The 24,776-nt window shown below is 32.3% G+C and overlaps 1 protein-coding gene across 1 annotated transcript in view; it reads left to right on the forward strand.

The window, feature by feature from the left end:
* Positions 1 to 3,263: 3,263 nt before the first annotated feature.
* LOC114324344 (zinc finger protein 664-like) overlaps positions 3,264 to 24,776 on the forward strand; it is a 71,122-nt gene continuing 49,609 nt past the window's right edge. The window contains exons 1-2 of the mRNA XM_050647109.1: positions 3,264 to 3,382; positions 3,514 to 3,786. Coding sequence (XP_050503066.1) covers positions 3,558 to 3,786 — 229 coding nt within the window. The 5' untranslated portion in view covers positions 3,264 to 3,382; positions 3,514 to 3,557. The remainder of the gene's footprint in view (positions 3,383 to 3,513; positions 3,787 to 24,776) is intronic.

Consider the following 24,776-nt stretch of genomic DNA (forward strand, 5'->3'; position numbering starts at 1 on the left):
GACCAATTTTATTTAAAAGTGGGATACAGAATTTATGACCATGAATTAAGTTATATAAGAAGCAAAGATCTTTATGTTGACGACGACTCTGTAATGAGTCAAGTCGAATAATTTGCAGTAAAGACTCATAATTTTGACCAGTGAGATGCATCTTATAAGCATAATAACGTAAGAATTTACGCTGAACTTGTTCGATTTTATTAATATGACAGTTATATTGAGGTGACCAAACACATGATGCATAATCTAAATGTGGTCTAACCAAAGAACAATAAAGAAATTTTAAAGAACGACCAGTCGTAAAGTCATAGCTGCATCTTTTAACAAAGCCAAGCATCTTTAATGACTTAGAAACCATGCTATTAATGTGTAGGTTGAAATTTAAGTTAGTATCAAGAATAACACCCAGATCTATAACTGAGTCAACTAATTGTAACCTAGTGTCCCGTATAAAGTAAGAATTATTCTCAAAGTGTCTTAGTCGAGTAAAAGTTATAGCATGGCATTTGTTTGCATTTAAGTCCATACCATTAAGTGAGCACCATTCCACAAGACCATTAAGATCTGATTGCAAATTGTAGTGATCCAAATCAGAGGTAATTATGTGAAATAATTTAAGGTCATCAGCAAATAGAAGAAATTGAGCAAAATTGAAGCTTTTATTTATGTCATTTATAAATAAATTAAAAAGGATAGGTCCTAAGTGGGAGCCTTGAGGTACACCCGATGTAACTATAATTTCATTAGAGAAATAATTCTTAATACGAACTATCTGCCTTCTATCTAATAGATAATTTCGAATCCAACTAAGCAGAGGATCAGAGAAACCCAACTGTTCGATCTTATGTAACAATAACGTATGGTTGACTCTATCGAATGCCTTGGAAAAATCTGTATAAATCGCATCTACCTGTTGTTTACTTTCCAATGCTTCATTTAAGAAGGAGGTATAATTTAACAAGTTCATTTCAGTTGATCTCCCCATAACAAAACCATACTGTTGTTCAATGATTACATTTTGTATAGTAGGCTTAATTTTGTCACATATTAAACTCTCGAATAGTTTAGGTATAGTATTAAGGATACTAATAGGTCTGTAGCTCTGTACCCCGCTTCTATCTCCATTCTTGAATATCGGTGATATAAAACTAACTTTCCAAACGGGAGGGAATTCACTCGTTTGTAATGATTTTTGAAAAATAAAGAATAAGGGACGAGCAAGATTAAAACTACAGTATTTCAGTAACTTGGGTGGGATTCCATCAGGCCCTGGACCCTTATGTATGTTTAGCTGGGATAATTTGGTATATACCTCTGAAATAGATAAGTCACAACCAGTAATGTTGAAACTAGTGTTAGCCCTTGCACTATTTGGAATAGGACATTCGTCCTCACTATATACTGCAGCAAAGTACTGAGCAAACATCTTGGCTATGGTAGGACCATCGGAACTGGTTTGGCCATTATGGTTTAAAGTGTTCGGAATGCTATTATTGTTCCTTTTAGAATTTACGAACCTCCAGAAGCTTTTAATGTTACTAGGAAGTGTATGTTCAACGTTTGCTACAAACTGATTGTATGCTTGACCTGATAAGGACTTGCATATCGACCTCAATCTAGAAAATTCATTATAGTCTTGAGGTAACCTGGTCACTTTAAATTTCTTATGAGCTTTCTTTTTAGCAATGATGCAGTTTCTTAACTCTCGGGTATACCATTTAGGAAAATTGCCGGTATAAAACTTTTTCATTGGTACATAAACATCGATAGCGCCATATAAGACATCATAAAGTATATTGACCATATCATCTAAACTTTTGTCTCTGAAAATTTCATCCCAGTATATTGTGTCTAAGTAATCAGAAATACCTTGAAAATTTGCTGATTTAAAGTCGTAGAAAAAGCCTTCAGCTTTCATTTCATCAGTTAAAACATCTCCGCGGTTTAAATTAAAGCATAAAGGAGGGTGGAAACTATCGGGGTCAACTAATCCCTCATCAGCTTCTGCGACAATGCAATTTTCATCATGAACCAAAACTAGATCAAGTAATGAGTTTACATTATTATAGATGTTATTGCGTTGGAAAAGATTTTGATAGGAACATATATGATTCATAATATTTATAGCATCTTCTTCGATTAAAGGAATGTCTGGAGCAGAAATTGCCGTAGAACAAAAATTATCATGAGACCAAGTACAGTGTAGGTTGAAGTCCCCTGCAATACAGAAATGAGAGGTGGGAAATGTATTTGAAAGATTATCGATGCTGTTATTGAAATTGGAAATAAAAATTCGTTTACTAAAGTGCTACGTATTCTCCGTTCTTTTATATGGCGTGGAGTCATGGACATTAACTGAAGCATCACTGAAGAGACTCGAAGCATTTGAGATGTGGTGCTATAGACGCATTTTGAGGATTTCCTGGATAGACAGAGTTACCAACGAAGAAGTTCTACATAGAATGGGTAAAGAGCGCGAACTAGTCGTAACCATAAAACGTCGCAAACTGGAATACCTGGGCCATGTAATGCTCAATGAACAACGATATGACCTACTTCGGACCATACTTCAAGGTAAAGTGCATGGGAAAAGAGGTCCAGGACGAAGAAGAATATCCTGGCTGCATAACCTGCGAAAATGGTTTTACTTAACCACTACCGGACTTTTCAGGGCAGCAGTCAACAAAGTCAGAATAGCCATGTTAGTGTCCAACATCCAGTTGTTAAACATAAGCGAATTAATAAAAAAAACAGAATGTTAAGAAAACCGGAGTCTATAGTTGGGTTTTAATTTCAGTATTTTATAAATGCCCGGTACACCATAAAAATTTAACTGGTTAGCAACAATATTATTACAGCGGTATTGTAAAAGAATTAGGCTATAACATATTAAAAAATCACTTAAATCTGCCAACAGATTTAGGAATTATAAGACATTAAAAATGACAAAATTTTTAAGTGGACGGATTTCTATATGCACGCAAGTTTATATAAAAATATATTATATTGAACTAAAATCATCTTAATAACATACCTTTAAATGTTCTTTATAATTTGGAGTACGAAATATTGTAAAATATTTCAGTTTCTCTGTAAATACAGTGAAAATTATTTAAAAACAAATGAGAACTGTCTGAATTAATCGGTCTACCAATAGATGTTGCCAAATTTCAACTTCATGGCTTGTTAAGTAAAGGTGGCTATGCCTGTCATGTTTATGACACTGACACATGACATATTCCAGATGGAAGGCAGAAGAAGAAGAAGATATATTTGAAAATTGATTTCAAAACAGGAAGTTTTTAAATGGGTTTTAAATAAAAATATGCGTTTTGAAATAGAAATAAAGAATCCGAAGTTTTTAGAGCATTACCATTATAAAGTCAGTAGAAGCTCAAACTCATACATAATAAATATTTCAAATTTCAGCTTACTTTCCTCCACTGTCTACTTTCTTGTACAGTTGGTTGTTGATTTTATGGAATTTAATTTTTACTGATTTGTCTTTTTAAGGTGTAAAATTATTGGGATATCTATGTAGAATTAAGTGTAATACAATGGAAGTCAAACAAGAAATTAGCGACGAAACGTGTAAAGTAGAAGTAGAGTATAATGACTTTGATGGTGCCTTTTTGGATGGTTTTAAATATGAAAACGAGGAATCAAATAGACAAAGTGCACATGACACATATTATTATTTGGATTTAAAGAAATCGCCCATAGATACTGAAATAGAACATGAAAATAAATTTAACCCATTTGAAGAAAACCAAAAAACTGTAAAAGGTTAGTACTAGTACCAATGTATTTACGTCCCCTCTTATTATGACTAGTACCATAACTTTTTTACCAGCTAATATATTAAATATAATTTAGCTAGAGCATTGTCCTACTTTCAACATTTCTTTAAAACAATGCATGATATTCAATTACAGACATCACACTCAAATCTTGACTAGTAAGGAAACTGGAGGGTAGTGTTCTTTTCTTCTTCTCCTAGCACTGCAACGCGGGGTGGGCCTTGGCTAACTGCACAACTCACTTTCACATTGACCCGTCGTCCATGATAGTTGAGTCAGTAGTCAGTAGTAGTGTTACCAGGTCCGATTTGTTTTTAATCGGTCTTCTTCTTAAAGTGCCTATCCGTTCCAGATGTTGGCGATCATCATGGCTATCTTGACTTTGTTTACCGCAGCGCGGAACAGTTTAGTAGTAGTCGTTTTATACCACTTACGTAAATTTTGAAGCCAGGAAATGCGTCTTCTTCCCGGTCCTCGTTTACCATTTACCTTCCCTTGGAGAATCAGTTGGAGAAGGCTGTAACGTTCTTGATTTCTCATTACATGTCCTAGATATTCTAATTTTTTTGTTTTGATGGTTATGAGAATTTCACACTCTTTTCCCATTCTACGCAGGACTTCCACATTGGTAATTCGGTCAACCCAGGATATACATAAGATGCGCCTATAACACCACATTTCGAAAGCTTCCAGCTGATTCATAGATGCAACAGTTAGTGTCCATGCTTCCACTCCGTATAGCAGAACTGAGACTATGTAGCATTTCAACAGACGGTATTTTGTTTTTAATGCTATGTCTCGACTAGCGTTACCAGGTGTCCCGATTTGCGCGGGACGTCCCGATTTTCAGGGATCTGGGGACGCGTACCGATTTGTACCTGATCGGGACACTAAATGTCCCGATTTTCACCCACGAAAACCAATTTCAGGAGGACTTGCAGTGAATTTTATAACTGTTATAAAAACAAGGCACTATAAAAAAAAATAAATAATTTTACTTAATATTTACTTAATCTACGATTTTTTTTTGTAATTTCGTCTGATTATTATTATCATGTAGGATTAAATATCTACAGATTATAGAAATACCTTTACTTGTAGTCCATGACGGGAAATACGGCGATACCGTATAATTTTCAGGATCAACTCCGAATTGCAATAAAATTTGGACGGCTTGTGCCGTTGGTTGCTTTTACTCGGGGGGTGACAGTCACCTCTAGTTGGGGGTGAAACACCGCGCGTTTAAAATAAGTCCGGAGATAGATAGATTGACTAATTCTAAGCAATTTTAGTTCTATATAATTTTAAGTTGCTTAATACTTTTCGAGTTATTTACGAATGTTTATTTTTCGACAAAAAAATCACGTTTTCAGTCGATTTTCACAAATAACTCAAAAAGTAAGTATTTGATCGAAAAAATATTCTTAGCAAAAATGTAGCATAATATAAAAAAATGAAAAAAAATGTGATCTCGTGAAGTCTATAGACCCAGCAAAAGCAAAGTTGTAGCTCATAAAAAATACATTCTTATTCGTCAAATTCCAAATAAAATATTTTAACGTGAAATAACCAAGAAATGAAACACTTTTCGGGAAAAACCAATTAAAACTTTTTTAATAAAGCTTTATTTTTATGTTTTAAAAAAGTTTCTAGCAACAAAACTAAGCGAGTTATGCTCAAAATCAAGTTGTCTCCTTTTTTTTTTGGTAAAAAAATCGTGAAAATCTCCCCCTACTTAGCACCCCAAATGAAATTAATTGTTACCGCTTTACAAACAATTTACTTTACTTATGTATTTTTTACATGATTGAAAGGGCCTGAACGAGTCACTAATCACGAGTGTATGCAAAATATGAATAGCCATATTTAAACCAATTTTTGTCTAACAGAAAAACAAAATGAATCTCACATTTATAAAAGCGAAACCTTCCTACTTTTTACTTCTTGAGATTTTTAGTATCCTTAATACTTTTTAAGTTATTTTGAAAAAAGGGCTTTTTCCAATATTTTAGGAAATTTTTTTACTATAAAACCAAGTTTTTTTTAAACTAAGCACTCCTAACCAGTAAACCTTACAGATCGTATAAACAATACACATATAAAGTAAATGGTAAAGCGGTAACGATTAATTTTATTTACGGTGCTAAATAGGGGAAGATTTGACGATTTTTTTTACCAAAAAAAGGAGCCAACTTTATTTTGAGCGTAACTTGCTTAGTTTTAATGCTAGAGACTTTTATTTACTACTGGGCTATTGTTGTTTATTTGTCCCGATCTACAACCCTAAATCCCGATTTGTTTTTGCTTATGTACCGATTAAAAACAAATCGGACCTGGCAACACTAGTCTCGACTGTTGAAAATGGGTCTCATTCTAACATATGCTGCTTTCGCTTTTATTATTCGCTGTTTAATTTCTGTTGAGTGGTCCCATTGGCTATTTAAATTCGTACCCAAATATGTATATTGCTTAACTCTTTCGATATTCTGTTGGTTGATTGTTAGTTGAGCGTTTAGTATTGGTTTCTTACTAATTGTCATAAATTTGGTCTTCTTTATGTTAAGAGCTAGTCCGTATCTGTTGCTGACTTCAGTAATACGATTTGTTAATATCTGTAAATCATTGAGATTATCGGCAAAAACTATGGTGTCATCTGCATATCTAATGTTATTCAACCATTCACCATTTATTAATACCTACTCCTTTGGCACAACCGTCTAAAGCTTCCGTAAATACCCATTCAGAGTAAATATTGAATAGTAGTGGAGACAAAATACAGCCCTGTCATACTGCACGTTTTATTGCAATTTTATCAGTTAACTGGTCTTCTATTTTGATTTTGGCCGTTTGATTGTAATAAATGTTTCTGATAATTCTTAGATTTTTGTTGTCAATTCCAATTTCTTGCATTAGAGTTATTAACTTGTCATGTTTTACTCTGTCAAATGCTTTCTGGTAATCTATAAAGCATACGTATATATCACAGTTTACATCCCTGCATCTCTGAAATAGCACTTGCACAGTAAAAAGGGCCTCCCGTGTTCCTAGAGCATCACGAAATCCGAATTGTGTTCTTGTTAGTTGTTCCTCGCATTTTGTATATATTCGTTTGTGAATGACCTTTAGAAATGTTTTAAGTAAATGGCTCATAAGGCTTATAATTCTATAGTCTTCGCACTTTCTTGCATTGGGTTTTTTTGGAAGATTTATAAAAGTTGATTCTAGCCATTTTTGGGGAATTTTGCCTGTGTCATAATATATATTGTTAAATATATTTGTCAACCATTTTATGCCGTCGTAGTCCATAAGTTTTAAGAATTCGGAATGAAAATGATCAGGGCCTACTGCTTTACCAGCTTTGGTACTTTTGATGGCATACGTTACTTCTTCAACTGTAAGTGGAGGTCCAGATTCGCAATTGGTGTTTGTTGTGATGCCAGTGTTACTTCGTATATCTTGAAAAGTTTTTTCCACATATTTAATCCAAATATCCCTTTTCTGTTCTATTTCCAATACTATGTTTCCCTGACTATCTGTCAGAACTCCAGTGTTCTTGTGTTTATATAAGCCTGCAGCTTTTAAACTGTACATAAGCAGAAACAAATAGGGATTTAGGGTTGTAGATCGGGACAAATAAACAACAATCGCCCAGTAAATGACCTTTGGAGTGTAATTTTCAGAGTCAACTCCGAATTTCATGAAAATCTGGTTTTAGGTTCTACTTACTGTCTACTTTAAAGTTGAACTTGTACCGTTGGTTGCTTTTACTTGGGGGATGACAGTTACAGTTACCCCTTCTTGGGGGTAAAAAAACGCGCGTTTAAAGTAAGTCCCAAAATGGATCAACTGACTAACTCTAAAAAACTTTTGTTCTATATAATTTTTAAGCTAAGTCAATACTTTTCGAGTAATTTTATCGAAAAAAATATTCATAGTTAAAATGTAGCTTTTAAAAAAGTAAAAGAAATGTATGTTCAGAAAGTCTATAAAACCAGTAAAAGCAAAGTTGCAGCTCATGAAAAATCCGTTCTTATTCGTCAAATTCCAAATCGAATTTTTCAACTTGAAACCTGAAAAATCAAAAAATCAATTTTCGGGCACAACATATTAAAATTTTTTAAAGTGTTTAAAAAATCTTTAATTTTGTTTTATATAAAAGTCTCTAGCATTAAAACTAAGCGAGTTACGCTCAAAATAAAGTTGACTCCTTTTTTTGTTAAATTAAAAAGTATTAGGGATACTAAAAATCTCAAGGAGTAAAAAGTAGGTAGGTTCTGCTTTTATAAATATGATAGATTAACTTTGTTTTTCTAGACAAAAAATAGACAAAGGAAATGTCTTTTTACTTTATTATACTTTATACAGGGTGTCCCGGAAAATAGTGCGTTCCTTAAAGGTATAGGTAGAAGGCACCATGTAGAACAAAAAACTCTTATAACATTTTTTTCTAAATGCAACCGTTTGACCAAAAAATTAAAATGTATTTTGGTAGGCAAATTTAAATCTGACAACTATGTGCGGTACGCAAATTTAAGCATAGACAGTCCCATGTAAATAAATAGAGATAGAAGATAGATAGTAAACAGATAGTTTTAAAGAATCCTGTTTAGTGTCAATGCCGAAAATGTTTTCGAATAGTGAGTGTATTACCTATTATGTTATTACCTATGAATGGTGTTTGTAAAAGGTTACTTGAAACATCTATTCGGTATAATAATTATTTTCAAGTAAGTACAACTTAGTTATTTCAGTTCACAAGTAAACAAATTACTGAGACATTATCTGGTGTATTTAAGTTACACTCTAAACTATTAAAACTATGTAATTCAGTTAAAGCCCTCAGCAATACTCAGCATTCAACCCATTTAAACCTTACTAAATACTGTTATGACAGTTCCGTAGATTGTTCCTACATAGAAAAAGTCCCTCGACGTGAAAGAAGAAGTAGTCACGTACGAGAATATTCTGGATGTCATGGAATAACCCAGAAATGTCTGGTGACATCTAGAACGTCAGAAAACTATATAAACATTATGTGTTTGACATTCTATAATTCAGTTGTAATTGAGTATTTAAAGTTGAAAGTTGTCATTGTGTAAAAGTTACTGTAATCCTGTTTGAGTTAAATAAAGTATTTTAAAGAAGTTGTAACATTGGCGACAGCGGTGGGATAAGAAGACATTAAGTAATTTGTATATGGTCAATACAAGATCTACTAAATTCGAGAAAGAAATGGATACATCCGGACCACCAGAATGGTTTTTAAAAATGGAAGAGTTAAAAGAGAAACGTAGGCAAGAAGAGAAAGAAAATGAAGAGAAACGTAGGCAAGAAGAGGAGGAGAGGCGTAGACAAGTAGAGGTAGAAATAATAAATAGTTTGTCACAAATTCAAGAAAATTTTACATTAGAGGTAAGTCAAATTAATAGTAGAATTGACACATTAGAAGAAAAACAAAACTATTTAGATAATAAACTAGAACAGCAACAAAATGATTTAAAGCAACAACAAGATAATTTAAAATCTAGTTTAGAAAGACAAATAGTTATGTTAGAACGAAAAATTGATACCCAAGCTTCTTTATCTCGTATTGTTTCAGTAACGAATGTCGAATCCGAAACAGCCCCTTCATCTTCACATCCCCTAAATCTTCTTGAATCAGGCACAATCAGAAATAGCAAAATTTTGAAACCACCCACCTTCGATGGCCAAACAGCATGGGAAACGTATCGTTTCCAATTTGAAGCTGCAGCAAGAGCAAATGGCTGGACTGAGAGAGAAATGGCAGCTTCCTTGGTGGTGTCGCTTCGAGGCCAGGCAGCAACCGTCCTTCAATTTCTTCCTCAGGATTCACCTAGTTATGACTCACTTGTTCAAGCTTTAGAAACAAGATATGGCCAACAACATCTGAAGCAGGTTTTTCAAAGTCAGCTGAAAGTTCGATATCAAAAACATAATGAGAGCCTGCAAGAATTTGAAGCCGATATTAAAAGATTATTACATTTGGCATATCCTCAGGCACCAAGAGATTTTCTGGAACAAATCGGTATACAGGCTTTTATAGATGGACTGCATGATATCGAAATGCAACAGGCTCTGCGATTACAACACCACAAAATGCTAGATAAAGCACTAATCTCAGCTCAGGAGTACGAAGCGGCGAAAAATATTTCTAGATCTCTTCCACAATTAAAAGAAATAAAATTTACAGAAAATAAGCAAGTCACTACCACAGATAATGAACAACTAGTTTTATCCCAGATATTAAGCTTACTACAAAATATCCAACAAAAACCTCGAAATGAAAACAAGATGTTTTAACTGCGGAAGAATGGGACATCTAAAATCCAATTGCAGAAGCCGATCCCAAGCACGAAAAGAAGAATACAAGAATGAGATCAGAAGGTCGCCTAGTTCGACATCCAGAAGCCTGTCGCAAAGTCTCACTAGAAATGATGGTAGATGGTCACTAAGAAACAGATTTCCTACAACTGACCATAGAAAGGAAGAAAATACACTGGAATTTGAAGTTAGCCATTTGAAGGAACAACTAGCGATTAGTAAAAATAAAATAGATAGATTAAGAGAACAGGTGACAATATTGCAAGAAGAGTGTAAGGTAATTCAAAATAATGCAAAAACTACACAGTCCAATCTAGAAAACGAATGTCAAAAACTGATGAAAGAGAAGAATGTGTTAAATAAACAATTGCAAGAATACCAAAATGCATTAAATGAATTACAAGTTCAAAGCCAACGTCAGCTAGCACAAAAAGAGAATGTAACCGAAGAAGTTAGTCTGCGGATGACCACAGTTGAACAGCAAGAAGATAATGACCAGATTTCTCTGGAAAACATTAAGAAGAGTCAAAAGAAAGATAACGAATTAAGAGTTATACGAGATTGGCTTAAAAATGGAGTAAGACCTCTTTGGCAGGAAATATCTAAATACAGTCGAACTATAAAGGCGTACTGGGCTCAATGGGAATCCTTGCATCTTTCGAATGGTTTGTTATATCGGAAGTGGGAAAGTTCCGATGGAGTACGTATAGTTCAACAGGTGGTACTGCCAAAATCACACATTAAAAGTGTGTTGGAAGATCTTCATAGCAGCCTGTCTGGAGGACATTTTGGAGTAAAAAGAACACTGGCCAGAGTTCGAGACAGATTTTATTGGATCAATTGTCGCCGAGATGTAGAAGAATGGTGTAAGAAATGCGATTTATGTAACGGAAGAAAAGGCCCTAGAACAAGAAGTCGTGGTAAAATGGCACAATATCTTTCCGGAGAGCCTTTTGAACGACTTGCAGTAGATATTCTCGGTCCACTCCCGCTGACAGAGAGAGGAAACAAGTACTTAATGGTTGCAATGGATTATTTTTCGAAATGGCCTGAAATTGCACCCCTTCCTAATCAAGAAGCGACTACAGTAGCAGAAGCATTTATAACACACGTCATATCAAGACATGGAGTCCCTTTAGAGTTGCATTCTGATCAGGGACGAAATTTTGAATCCGAATTATGGCAAGAATTAATGAAAATCTTGGGTATTAAGAAAACTCGAACTACGCCTCTCCACCCACAATCAGACGGAATGATCGAAAGACATAATAGAACTATTTGTCAATACCTCTCAATGTTTGTTGCTGATAATCAAAAAGATTGGGATACCCTAATACCTCTATTCCTGTTAGCCTACAGAAGTTCTGAACATGAAGCAACCGGTTATTCTCCATCAATGATGATCACCGGAAGAGAAATGAAGCTTCCTCAAGATCTTATTTTCGGAAAATTGCCTACCTGTGAAGAAGAACCTTCATCCCTGACGTACCTAGAAAGCTTAAGAGAAAAACTGGAAAAAGTCCACGAATTTGCTCGTAAAAGTTTGAAGCTTCAAAGTGATAAAGCCAAGTCCAGGTTCGATGTGAAAGCTACAGGGACAACTTTCGAAAGAGGTGATCCAGTATGGCTATACAATCCCACACGCAAGAAAGGACTTTGTCCGAAACTTCAACGAAACTGGGAAGGCCCGTACACCGTCTTAAAGAAAATAAATGATCTGGTCTACCGCATCCAGTTTTCAGCGAGAAGTAAACCCAAGGTAGTTCACATTGAGAGATTAGCCCCATATCATGGAACTGATCCACCCTGTTGGCTTCAACCAGACCCTGATAGACCAGTTATTCGAGGCGAATAACTATAAAGGAGGGAGCAGTGTTATGACAGTTCCGTAGATTGTTCCTACATAGAAAAAGTCCCTCGACGTGAAAGAAGAAGTAGTCACGTACGAGAATATTCTGGATGTCATGGAATAACCCAGAAATGTCTGGTGACATCTAGAACGTCAGAAAACTATATAAACATTATGTGTTTGACATTCTATAATTCAGTTGTAATTGAGTATTTAAAGTTGAAAGTTGTCATTGTGTAAAAGTTACTGTAATCCTGTTTGAGTTAAATAAAGTATTTTAAAGAAGTTGTAACAATACATAATACTAGTTCAGTTAAAAGATGTGTTTTTATGTTAAAAGATGTGTAATTCGTTTAAAATTATGCAATAGGTATTTCAATACATTTCAAAAGAAAATAATTTTAGTAAACAAATTAATAGTAAATACATAAGTATTATACTACATTCGCTCTCGCGAGATTTTTTTTGACACTGACGTTAGTAATTTCTTTTTTGAAAAATTCAGTTGTCAGAAGTGACTGGAAATTACTACAAAACCAACGCACCTGCTCATATCCAATATTATTAATAGTAAACAGACATAAAAATAACATAAACCTTACGCCAATCAATATTTATTTATTTAAACCATTATAATGTATTGATAGCAAATGAGAAAATTATTTATTTTACAAAATAAAAATATTTTGTAGAAATAAACTTAACAAAATTTTATGAGATTAGTAGACACTCCCACTATTTCTAATAATTCTTCTTTTTTTAATGAAAGATTAAGTTGATTTGAGTTGATTTTAGCAGTTAATAGTGTGAGGTAGGAATTTTTGTGTTGTACGTTTCCTATTCCGAATGTCTCAAAAAAAATCTCGCGAGAGCGAATGTAGTATACCTACTATTAGGTTGGATTATTTTAAATACTGTTAATCACAATCACAAACCAGTTCTTATTATGTTATTATTCCGTAGTGCGTACGATGTTGCCAGTTTATTATAATTTCCAAACATTAAAATACAGGTATATGGAAAACAATGTTAACTTTTTTTTGGAAACGGCTAACTTTAGAAAAAAATGGTATAGGACTTTTTTGTTCCAAATTGTGTATTCTCTCCATACCTTAAAGGAACGCACTATTTTCCGGGACACCCTGTATGTAGTATAGTATAATAGATAAAGTTATAGGATCCTGCAAAAAAAATTTTTAGATTTCACTTTTTTTCGACGTTTTGAGTCCCCCTGAATCTAAAAAGCAAATAAAAAAACATGTCGGAAGTATGTACCTATGTATGTACGTACGTATGTATGTATGCACGTATGTCGCCACCGCCCAGCAAAAACTACCAAACAGATTTTGATGAAATTCGGTATGAGTAAGTTTAAGAGAATTTTGTCGAGAAACTAAGCTTTTAAAAAAAACCTCTCAAAGGGGGGCCGAAATAGGGGGGTTATTTAGGGCCCATTTTTGCAAATTTTGACCGAAATGAATGAAATTCAACTCAAAGTAAGCTCATCGATAGGTAAATAAAAATACGGAATTTGACATTTCCAAATTCAAAATGGCGGCCAACATGGCCGACCGCCCACCCGACACATTTCCCTATCTATCTAAAAACTTATTTAAGATAAGTTTAATTTGAAAAAGTCGTTATATAGCAAAAAGATGGGGCTATAAGAAGGATGTTATCGTTTTTCAGAAAAAGTTACGGGTTGCCTATATTTAAGGGGTCAAAATTTGACATAAATTTGAACTAGATTTTCTCAAAAATCGCTCCAAGGAATTTTTTTATTTCTTGATATATTTTTGATATCCTGTCGGTAAATTGAATGACATTAATCAGATTTCTTAACTCCCCATAGGAGGGGAGTTATGAATTTTTTTTTTTTAAAATATTCGAGTGCCCGTAACTTCCTTCTTAATAGAAACTAAAATTTTAAATTTTGCAGACATATATGGTACTTTGTTACCTATTATCACAATAAATTTTACCAAAAATATGGCTTCCGGTTGAACCGGAAATGAATAAGAAATCTTAATTTTTTTAGATACGCCCTGTATATTTTTACATATTTTGAAAGAATGCAAAATTACCTTTCCAGTGACATAAAATTCATTGTTGTAGCTCAAAAACTCGAAAAGTTACGGTAAATAGAAATTTTGCTATAATCTTATGTGTGTCCTCTCTCACGCGATCATAGCAGAGCATTATTGTAGGGCAGTCAATGAGGGTATTTGGCTCCGAATTCCATCCTACTACATTGATGTACTTGATATTTTCACAGTAAGTAGGGAATAGCTCAAGAAACAAAATCTACCCTATATACTATCGCGCTTTTTATCTTGGGGCGGTTCCCACTTCTTCAAGGGGGTGGAAAATTTGTTGGTCAAAATAAACACGAAAGTGGCTAAAGAACCTATTTCGAAGCAAAAACTGGTTTGTACTTTTTTTTTGAGAACTCAATACTTCTTGAGTTATGCGTAGTTGAAAATTGGCCATTTTCGTTGAAAAATGACAACTTTTCGGAAGGATTTTTTGTGAATACCTTAAAAACTATGCATCGAACTAAAAACACTATAAAACATTTTTTAGATTATAAATAATAAAGAGATTCGTTCCTAGTTTGTGTTTTGGTGCATGCTTAAATTGGTGTATTCAACTTGAAATAACAGAGGAACGGTAGGTTTTAGGTGTATAATACTACAAACACCTTTTGTAGTGTTTGAAAAGGCCTTTAAAACGAGCACCGTTAAATGTCGGTTACATAGAAATTAAGCGAGATATGGTGCAAAAAAATATATGACTAATGTACTTTAAGGAAAAATATATAAATATAAAGTATATATATATATATATATATATATATATATATATATATATATATATATATATATATATATATATATATATATATATATATAAGTATATACATTTAACTCCCCATCCACCATAATTGAAATGCATTTTTTTTCTTTTGCAATACCTTTTAATATAGTGTTATTTCTACTTTCAAAAAGTTGAACGAGTTTAAAATGAATGGTTTTTGTAAAAAATGTGATCAAATTATAGAATGAATTTTTAAATTTTCTTAAAAATCTTCATTTTTCTCCAAGTAATTCGAAAATAAAAATATTTCACCCCTGAGAAGTGGTGGGAACCGCCCCCATGATAAAAACGCAATAGTATATAAGGATAGACTTTGAATTATGAGATTGGGCTACTCCCAAAATTTCATTAAAATCCATGCAGTAGGATAGAATTCAGAGATAATATCTTGTTCTTAATCTCGCGCATTGACTGGCGTAATCGAAATAGAATGAAATGCAAATATTGTAAACTATTAATTTTTCAGAAAAATGAACTAATTTGAAATGAAAGTATGACTATTTATGCAATAATCTATACATCTATAGTGTGTCCCCGAAATATGGCATCGAACATTTTCTCAAATGCAGGAATTAATGATGCGTAGAACCATAAAATACTTTCATGTACGGAAGGTGTTTCTAAAATATCAAAATAACGAGTAACTTTCTTATTTTTATAGAATGCCAGTATCTAGTACCATAACGATAATAGATCGGTACGATAAAGTTCTCGGGCGACCCTTCCGTCCAGCGTTTTTTAAACAAAAATTGGTTCAAATATGGCTATTAATATTTTGCATACACTCGTGATTAGTAACTCGTTCAGGCCCTTTCAATCATGTAATAAATACATAAATAATGTAAATTGTTTGTAAAGCGGTAACAATTAATTTCATTTGGGGTGCTAAGTAGGGGGCGATTTTCACGATTATTTTAACAAAAAAAAAAGAGTCAACTTGATTTTGAGCATAACTCGCTTAGTTTTGATGCTAGAAACTTTTTTAAATCATAAAAATAAAGCTTCATTAAAAAAGTTTTAACTGGTTTTTCCCGAAAAGTGCTTTCATTTATTGGGTATTTAAGGTTGAAATATTTGATTTGGAATTTGACGAATAAGGAACGTATTTTTCATGAGCTACAACTTTGCTTTTGCTGGGTCTATTGACTTTACGAGTTCACATTTTTTTCATTATTTTTTATATTATGCTACATTTTTGCTAAGAATATTTTTTCGATCAAATACTTACTTTTTGAGTTATTTTGAAATCTGCCTGAAAACGTGATTTTTTTGTCGAAAAATAAACATTTTCAATCGTAAATAACTCGAAAAGTATTAACTAAGTTAAAATTCTATAGAATTAAAATTGCTTAGAATTAGTCAATTTATCCATCTCCGGATTTATTTTAAACGCGCGGTTTTCACCCCCCAAGTAGGGGTGACTGTCTTCACCCGAGTATAAGCAACCAACGATACAAGCCGTCCAAATTTTCATGCAATTCGGAGTTGATCCTGAAAATTACACGGTATCGCCGTATTTCCCGTTGATTTACTGAACTACAAGGTGTTTCTATAAATCTGTATTGAATCCCACATAATAAAAATAATCAGGCGAAATTACAAAAAAAAAATCGTAGATTAAGTAAATTATTTATTTTTTATTAACACATTGACCGACAAAACGTCTATAGACGTCTAATTTCCATTGATGTAATGTGACACAACGTCTATAGACGTTGCATTTTCCCTATTCTTCTTTGCAAAATACATATAGTGTCACAACACTTGCTTATGATGTATATACATATACATTTGATGCAATGTCCGTCAATGTGTTAAAATTATATTTTTCATTCGATTTTGCCGCTTTTAGGAGTGCCTTGTTTTTATAACATAGTTATAAAATTCACTGCAAGTCCTCCTGAAATTGGTTTTCGTGGGTGAAAATCGGGACATTTAGTGTCCCGATCAGGTACAAATCGGTACGCTTCCCCAGACCCCTGAAAATCGGGACGTCCTGCGCAAATCGGGACACCTGGTATAACGCTAGTCCGTAGGTAGATTCATTATTCTTAAATCTGACCGTGTTCTCCCTGTCACAGTTCTATACATCCTAAGGACCTTCTTCTTGTCAGGGTTTCCGGATTAACTTGGTAAGGGGGTTATTAGGAGGTCTACGGACATGGCCATCTCATCTTAGACATTGGGATTTAATCTCTTAAGGCGCAATTCCATTGAGGCAACATTAAAGGACATGAGGCAAGATACACATATCCACTTGTCGCTTGCTTCAAGGTTTGCAACTTTGTAGCACAAATTTTAAAAGGTCGCATTTGTCTCTCTAGATAGATAGATAGATAGATAGATATTTATTTATTTATCATAATAGATAATACACAAAACAAAAACATTGCACTCCACACCTGTACAAATTACATAAGAATTGTCAAGGCAAGGAGCGTTGTATAATTATCATAAAGTATTACAAAAATTAAAAACATGAGACTAAACAAATAAAGAAATAAGCATTGACAAATTAAATTAATCAGAAACATTCAATATATAAATAAAAAAAGAGAAAATAACATAAAAATAAAAACACTGGAAGTACAACAAACATTGCCAATTGGTTTCTAGGTCTTAGTTTTAATATAATGGACTAATAATCTCTTAAAGATAGTTGCATTATGGCTATTTTTAATGTGATAAGGTATATTATTGAACTGTACAATTCCTTTATGAAACAAGCTTTTCATTGAACTGGACTTGTTGGTTGTTCTAACATAAAAATTTATTGAATTTGCAGCTCTAGTGCTATGCTCATGAACATTTGCTATCGGAACCAACTGACTGTTCAAATACTCAGGCAATAAATGGTTTACCATCTTAAATAAGAATGTCATAGATTGGACATACATAAAATGTTCAACTTTTAACCAATTTAAAGTTTTCAGCATATCTTGAATTCGAGTATATCGATTGCATCTCAATATTACTCACTTAGCCTTATTTTGGAGAATTTGAAGCCTGTCATAATTAGAACATCCTGTATAAATCAATGAACAACAATATAAAAAGTGAGGTAATATTAACGAATTATAAATTGTTAATTTAGTTTGAAATGATACTCTTCGAAAAAAACCTATTTTTTTCCCTATCTTTCTGCAAATGTAATCAACATGTTTACTAAAAGTTAGTTCCCTATCCAATATGAATCCCAAATACTTTATTTCCTGAACCATTTCAATTTTTTCATTATTTAATTTAATGTGAACATCCAAACTTAAGAATTTCCCGAAAAGAGTATTATTACCAATAAACATGTATTTGGATTTTAACTCATTGACTTTCAATTTGTTTAACTTAAATCTTTCAGTTAATAAATGCAATTCACGATTCATCGTGTTCACTACATCAACAAAATCTTCCCCATAAAAATATATTAATGTGTCATCAGCAAAAAGATGAATTTTACATTTGCTTAATACGTTTCCCAAATCATTAATGTATAATATGAAAAGTAGAGGTCCAAGTACACTGCCTTGCGGCACACCAATATCATTTAACTGAGGATTTGACATTTCACTATTTAATTTAGTCCTTTGGTACCTATTTGACAGATAATTTTCCAGCCAATTAAAAACTGTCCCGTTAAAACCATATTTCTTTAATTTCAAAAGAAGTATATGACGATCTATTGTTTCAAATGCTCTTTTGAGATCTATAAAAACTGCGCATATACCGACCCCTGTCGTATCTAAAATACTTTTCATATCTGAGACAACTAACTGTAATGCGGTCTCACATGAATGAGAATTTCTAAATCCAGACTGGTAATTATACAGGATATTATTTGAAGTAATAAATTTAATCAGCTGATTGTACACCACAATTTCTAAAACTTTTTCACAAAATGGGAGCATATTTATTGGACGTAATTGATCAAGTTTATTAGTATTAGGAACTTTTGGAACAGGAACTATAGTTGATATTTTAAATTGCTTAGGCACCAAGCCCTTCTCTAAACTCATATTAATTAAATTTAATAAAGGATAACCTAACACATGAAATAGATTTTTGATAATATCAAGACCTACTTCATCCGTACTATTTTTTTTATATTGAAATTTGATTATATCATATAGTTGGTTTAGTGATATGCTCTCAAAAGTTTCAAAATTTACATCAGATGAAACAACTGTCTGCAAATTTAAATTAATATCACTATTTTGGTCAAAACTTACAATAATATCTTTAATACTATCAACATAATATTGATTTAATATGTTTGCCAAATTTACACACTATGTTACACCTTCATATTCAAGACTTTGAAATTGTGATATAGTTTTATTAGTTCCTACTAACTGTTTGAGATGTTTCCACATTTGTTTAGAATTACCCCTATTCCTATCAATATTTGACTCATAAAATCTAATTTTAACTTGTTTTAAATTCTAACACAGTTATTTCTTTCAATTTTATAGTTATTCCAATCTACGCAATCGTTTGTAAACACAAATCTTTTATAAGCAAGATTTTTATTCTTAACTGCCAATTTACAAGTGTTGTCAAACCATTTATTACCAAAGTTCTTAACTTCCACAGTTTTAACTGGTGACACTCTATTCAAAACATCTACGATATTACTGACGAAAGTATCAGTAACCTCATCGATGTTTACCAAAGAATATGCCCAATCTTTTTCAATCAACATGTTTACCATATTATCATATATTATTTTAGAACGAATTTGTTTTGTTTCAATGACTTCACTTTTAGTTACTTTATTATTGAGCACATGGACAATACAGTGATCAGATATTATGTAATTTTTTTCTACATGAGCAGTTAACGTATAGTCATTACTTATGACAAGATCAATCATAGATTTTGAATCTTTAAAAATTCTTGTATATTCATTTACAAGTTGCTGCATTCCATTATTTTCTATATATTCTTTCAATTGACTTTTACCCTGACAATTTTTATCATAATGTATGTTGAAATCTCCAGCAATGACTATACTACAACTACTATGTGATTCATAATAATCATCCATCCACTTGAAAAATACATCAATGAATTCACTTATACTATAGTCCTGTCGCCAGGGGGGGTACAACGGCCTCGTTAATTCAGATGGACTTACCCAAATTTTTTTTATGTATTTTGACCCGTAGAACACGAATTTTTTGGGTAACAGTTGATCCGGATGTCGATAAGATTGTTATAGACCAAGAACTTGAGGAATCAAATAACAGCGATTTTTGGCAAAACAAAACAATATTTTGTATTTTTTGGGTCATTTTAAGCAAAAAATATTTCTACAAGTTTTTTAGTAGGATGCACAGTTTTCGAGATAAACGCGGTTGAACTTTCAAAAAATCGAAAAACTGCAATTTTTAAACCCGAATAACTTTTGATTAAAAAATAAAATAGCAATTCTGCTTAGCGCCTTTGAAAGTTCAAGTCAAATTATGTCGGTTTTGATTATTTGCATTGCTAAAAATTTATTGTGTTATTGCTAAACAAAGCTACAAACAACTAGTGCGTGAGTGATGTTTCTATGATTTCTCATTTAAAATCGAACGAGTAGGTAGAATAGGTACTAGTGCAATCAAGACTATTTCTACGTTACATGCGTTAAAACGCATGTAAAAGCACGGGAAACCCTACGTGTTTATAGCTTTGTTAAACAATAAAAAAATAAATTTTTACCAATGCAAATAATCAAAACCGATATAATTTGACTTAAACTTTCAAATGCGGTAAGCAGACTTGCTATTTTATTTTTTAATCAAAAGTTATTCGGGTTCAAAAATTGCAATTTTTCGATTTTTTTAAAGTTCAACCGCGTTTATCTCGAAAACTGTGCATCCTACGAAAAAACTTGTAGAAATATTTTTTACTTAAAATGGCCCAAAAAATACAAAATATTGTTTTGTTTTGCCAAAAATCGCTGTTATTTGATTCCTCAAGTTCTTGGTCTATAACAATCTTATCGACATCCGGATCAACTGTTACCCAAAAAATTCGTGTTCTACGGGTCAAAATACATAAAAAAAACTTGAGTAAGTCCATCTGAATTAACGAGGCCGTTGTACCCCCCCTGGCGACAGGACTACTACCACTTGGCGATCTATAAATACCCACTATACCATAATATGATCCATTAATTACAACATCCAAAGACAAAACCCACAAACTCTTGTCAATAATAAATGTTTTGATATTATTGACTTTTATGTATTCTTTCGTATAAATTAGAACTCCTTCTGTATGACGACTACTAGAATCACAACGCGCCACTACATATTCAGGGATCTGTAGCTCAGAATCTGAAAAATAGCTAGTGATATAAGTTTCCGTTAAACATAAAATGTGTGGGTCATATACCTAAACATAAAGTTTGATTTCATCGCAATGTTTATAGTAACTTTCAGCATTAATACAAGAAAGAAGAAGATTATCTGTACACTTTTTATTTGTGCGTGTAATATTTGAAGGCGTCTTTGATGGCTAGATATTATACCCTATTCTTTCTTTGGCTTTTAATAACTGTCTTTGATAACTACTACAATTTCTATCAAATACATTATGGTTATAATTAACATGTTTAAGTTTAAGAATTTCATTTGCATATTTACAGTTAACACAAGTAAAATTATCGTTAGTAATTCTGCACTCATCTTTTTTGTGTTGACCTCCACATAATGGACAAACATCCTGTGAAGTACATTTATCTGCGAAATGTCCAAATTTCCAGCACCGAAAACAACGAATAATATTTACGTGTTCAAAAAATCTGTAGCTATTCCATCCTATATGTATTTTTTCCTTTTCATTAATTAGATAATTAAATATATCTGCTGAAATTTCCACTATTACATTAAGTGCATTACAGTTATTAGTTTTCGATTTATATTTACGTAATATTTTAATGTAAGTTTCTATACCGTCAGTCAAATTTTGTTTTTTAAAACTATCAACAAAGCTGTCAATATCTTCAATGTCTTTTTCGTGGACATTTATGATCTTGATCTTAGGTTTAGATATACATACTTGCAATTTTTATCTCATAATCTGCTCCAAGAACTTTTTCAGCATTAATTTTCAAATTATCCAAAGACAATGAATTGTAATCGACCCTTTAGCACAAGATTTAACATTTTCAACCGACACATTTATATCAACTGGACTAAATTTTTGTGCTAATACAGTTTTTGTTGTTAAACAATTTTGATATTGATTTTTTTGTTTTATAATAAGTGGTTCGGTTTTTTTCGTTTTTACAACATCGTTCCATTGACGCTGACTGTTTGTTAGTGTACCATTATTTTCAATAAGATCAATTAACTTACAATTTTTTTCCAATACTTCTTTTGTTTTCTTTTCATTAAGTTGATATTCAGACTCGTTTTTGTTAAGTCTATTTTCAGCTATCGCAAAACAATTGCCACAAAACCACTTTAAATTAACACAATCTTGTTTAATTTTTAACACTTGATCTTTCACTTTAGCACAATGCAAATGATATGGTTTAATACACAAATCGCAAACGATGTACTTATTATTTACAATAAAATTATCAGCACATTGGACACACGTCTGTATGCCCGGCGCCATCTTTGACTACGATCAAAGTCTTGCATCTTGTCCCATAAGCTTGTAGCATGCGTCTAGACATGATTCCATTTAGGCGGCTTCAGTTTAGTATGCTATGTCTTTGCAAGCAGTTGCGGCAACGTCATATCAACGGCTGAAAGGCAAAAATGACCAAGCGACATTTGGCTAACTTTATACTAGAGCGGTTTAAAGTTTGAAATTTTAAGAAAAAATTCATAAAACATGATTTACTGGTTTTATTGTCATAATTCCAACGAACTTTAAATGTAGTTTAGATACTTTATAAACTACCCTTTGTAGACTATGTATTTTTTTAATAGTTTATGAAATAGTGTCGGTTAGTAATATTTTCTGCTAAATCGCAACCAGGTAACTAAAAGTTACCAACGGACTATATTTTTTTACCTTCAACTGCAAAAAAATACTGAAGGTGACTACTTTTTATTATCGAAACTGGTACAATTGACTAAACCCGATAAATTTTTGACTGTATTTTAAGAAATATAACCTATCCGAAAACCATTCATGTTTTGTAACAGGTAAATAAATGGTTGATATAGAAAACAAAAAAATATAATATACAGTAAATTATCATATTAATAACAGGCCTTACTTTTAATCGTCTCTTCTTTATCCAAACGACATGCATGATCAGTGAAATATATAAATTTCTTATTTGCAATATTTACTGATTTCTTGGCCTATGTACTGCTACACTACTTACCAAAAGTAAATCTTTGGTAGATCCCCCTGCACTTGCCATAAAGCTAGGTTTAGGATATTATGTATTCGTTTTCTATTATCTATTATATTAATAAAACAATAAGATTACGTTGATCCAAAAATGAGTTGTAAGTAATACACAATAGTAAATAATATAGATTTTGACTATTCCCAATTCGGAGCACACCGACCGATATTCTGTTATTAACTGCAAATCAAAATATGATTTGGAGTCGTACTAAACGGCGGAACAGGCTACATGCAATAATGATTAGCTTCCTTTTAAAATGTCTCTTTTAAAGAAATATATCTAAACAACAAAAACATTAAAAAACAGCAGGTAAATTATTCAAGCGACAAATTTCACCTATTTTAGGTAGACAGAAAGAACTATTTATCTTGTTTAAGAAAGTTACATCTAGATATAATTAACTAAACAAAAAATGGTACAGTATTTCTCATGATCATCTTTCAGTGCGTCACAGTTTTTCGATTTCTTTCTAACGCATTAAATTGTATATGACAGAAAAAAAGGCACGTCGGTGATTACATTTCGTCGGTGACATTTTTATAACATTTCTTCTAGTTATTCTAGTTGTCGATAGATGGCGCCATAATAAAAAATAATTTTTTTTAATTAGATAATAATATTACAAATATAATCTGTATAATTTATAAGACTATACAAATCAAAGAAAATACCATTTTATAAATGCAAGAAACACATTTGATTTGTTTTTATTCCAAATTGAAAATAAAATGTGACAACTGTCAGATTTAACTAAAATGTCATGTTAGAATAAATGTCATAAATGTGTATTATCACGGACTTACCATTTTTCCTATCATTTGTTACGCACTGACAAATGATCATGAAAAGGACAATATTTAATTAATGTGCGAAAAAAAGTAATAAATTACAAAAAAAATATTTTTGGATAGGGTAAAATTTCTGAAGCATTTTAAAAACTCTAGACATTGTTTGTAAAAAATCACTAAGCGCTCAAACATTTAAAATACAATCTAACAAAGACTTACTAACTGTAAAGGATTAAAATGGGATAGGTATCAAATGAAAGTTGTTCTTAAATTTACAAAATTCTAGTCGCTTGGTCGCCGAAAATAATTGTTAAAAATGTCAATTATTTTCAATTACCGAGCGACAAAAATTCATCGTAGCCACATGAGGATACAACCAATCGACGCAGAAAAATTTTCTGATTTCAGTGATATAACTGAATATCGCCCAAATTGGCGTTTGGTAACTTTTGCCTTTCAACCGTCGATATTTAGTAATTGCTTTGAATGGTAAAAAGATAAGAAGTAAACCACGGTGGTGGAAAAGAGAGCTATAATATGTTGGTAGTCAATTGGCAGAATAATTTCTATATAAAATTGATATACCCTATTCCACGAACATACGCCTGTTTTGGATTACTTCGACAACGAATATTTTACTGTGCAAAATAAGAAGAACGAAAGTAAATTGCAAATTACACTGTTGTTTATTGGAATAATTATTAGCGCCATTTACTTTCGTACTTCTTATGTTGCACAGTAAAATATTTGTCTTTGTC

Source organism: Diabrotica virgifera, chromosome 3 (assembly GCF_917563875.1).
Source record: "Diabrotica virgifera virgifera chromosome 3, PGI_DIABVI_V3a".
Classification (NCBI taxonomy): domain Eukaryota; kingdom Metazoa; phylum Arthropoda; class Insecta; order Coleoptera; family Chrysomelidae; genus Diabrotica; species Diabrotica virgifera.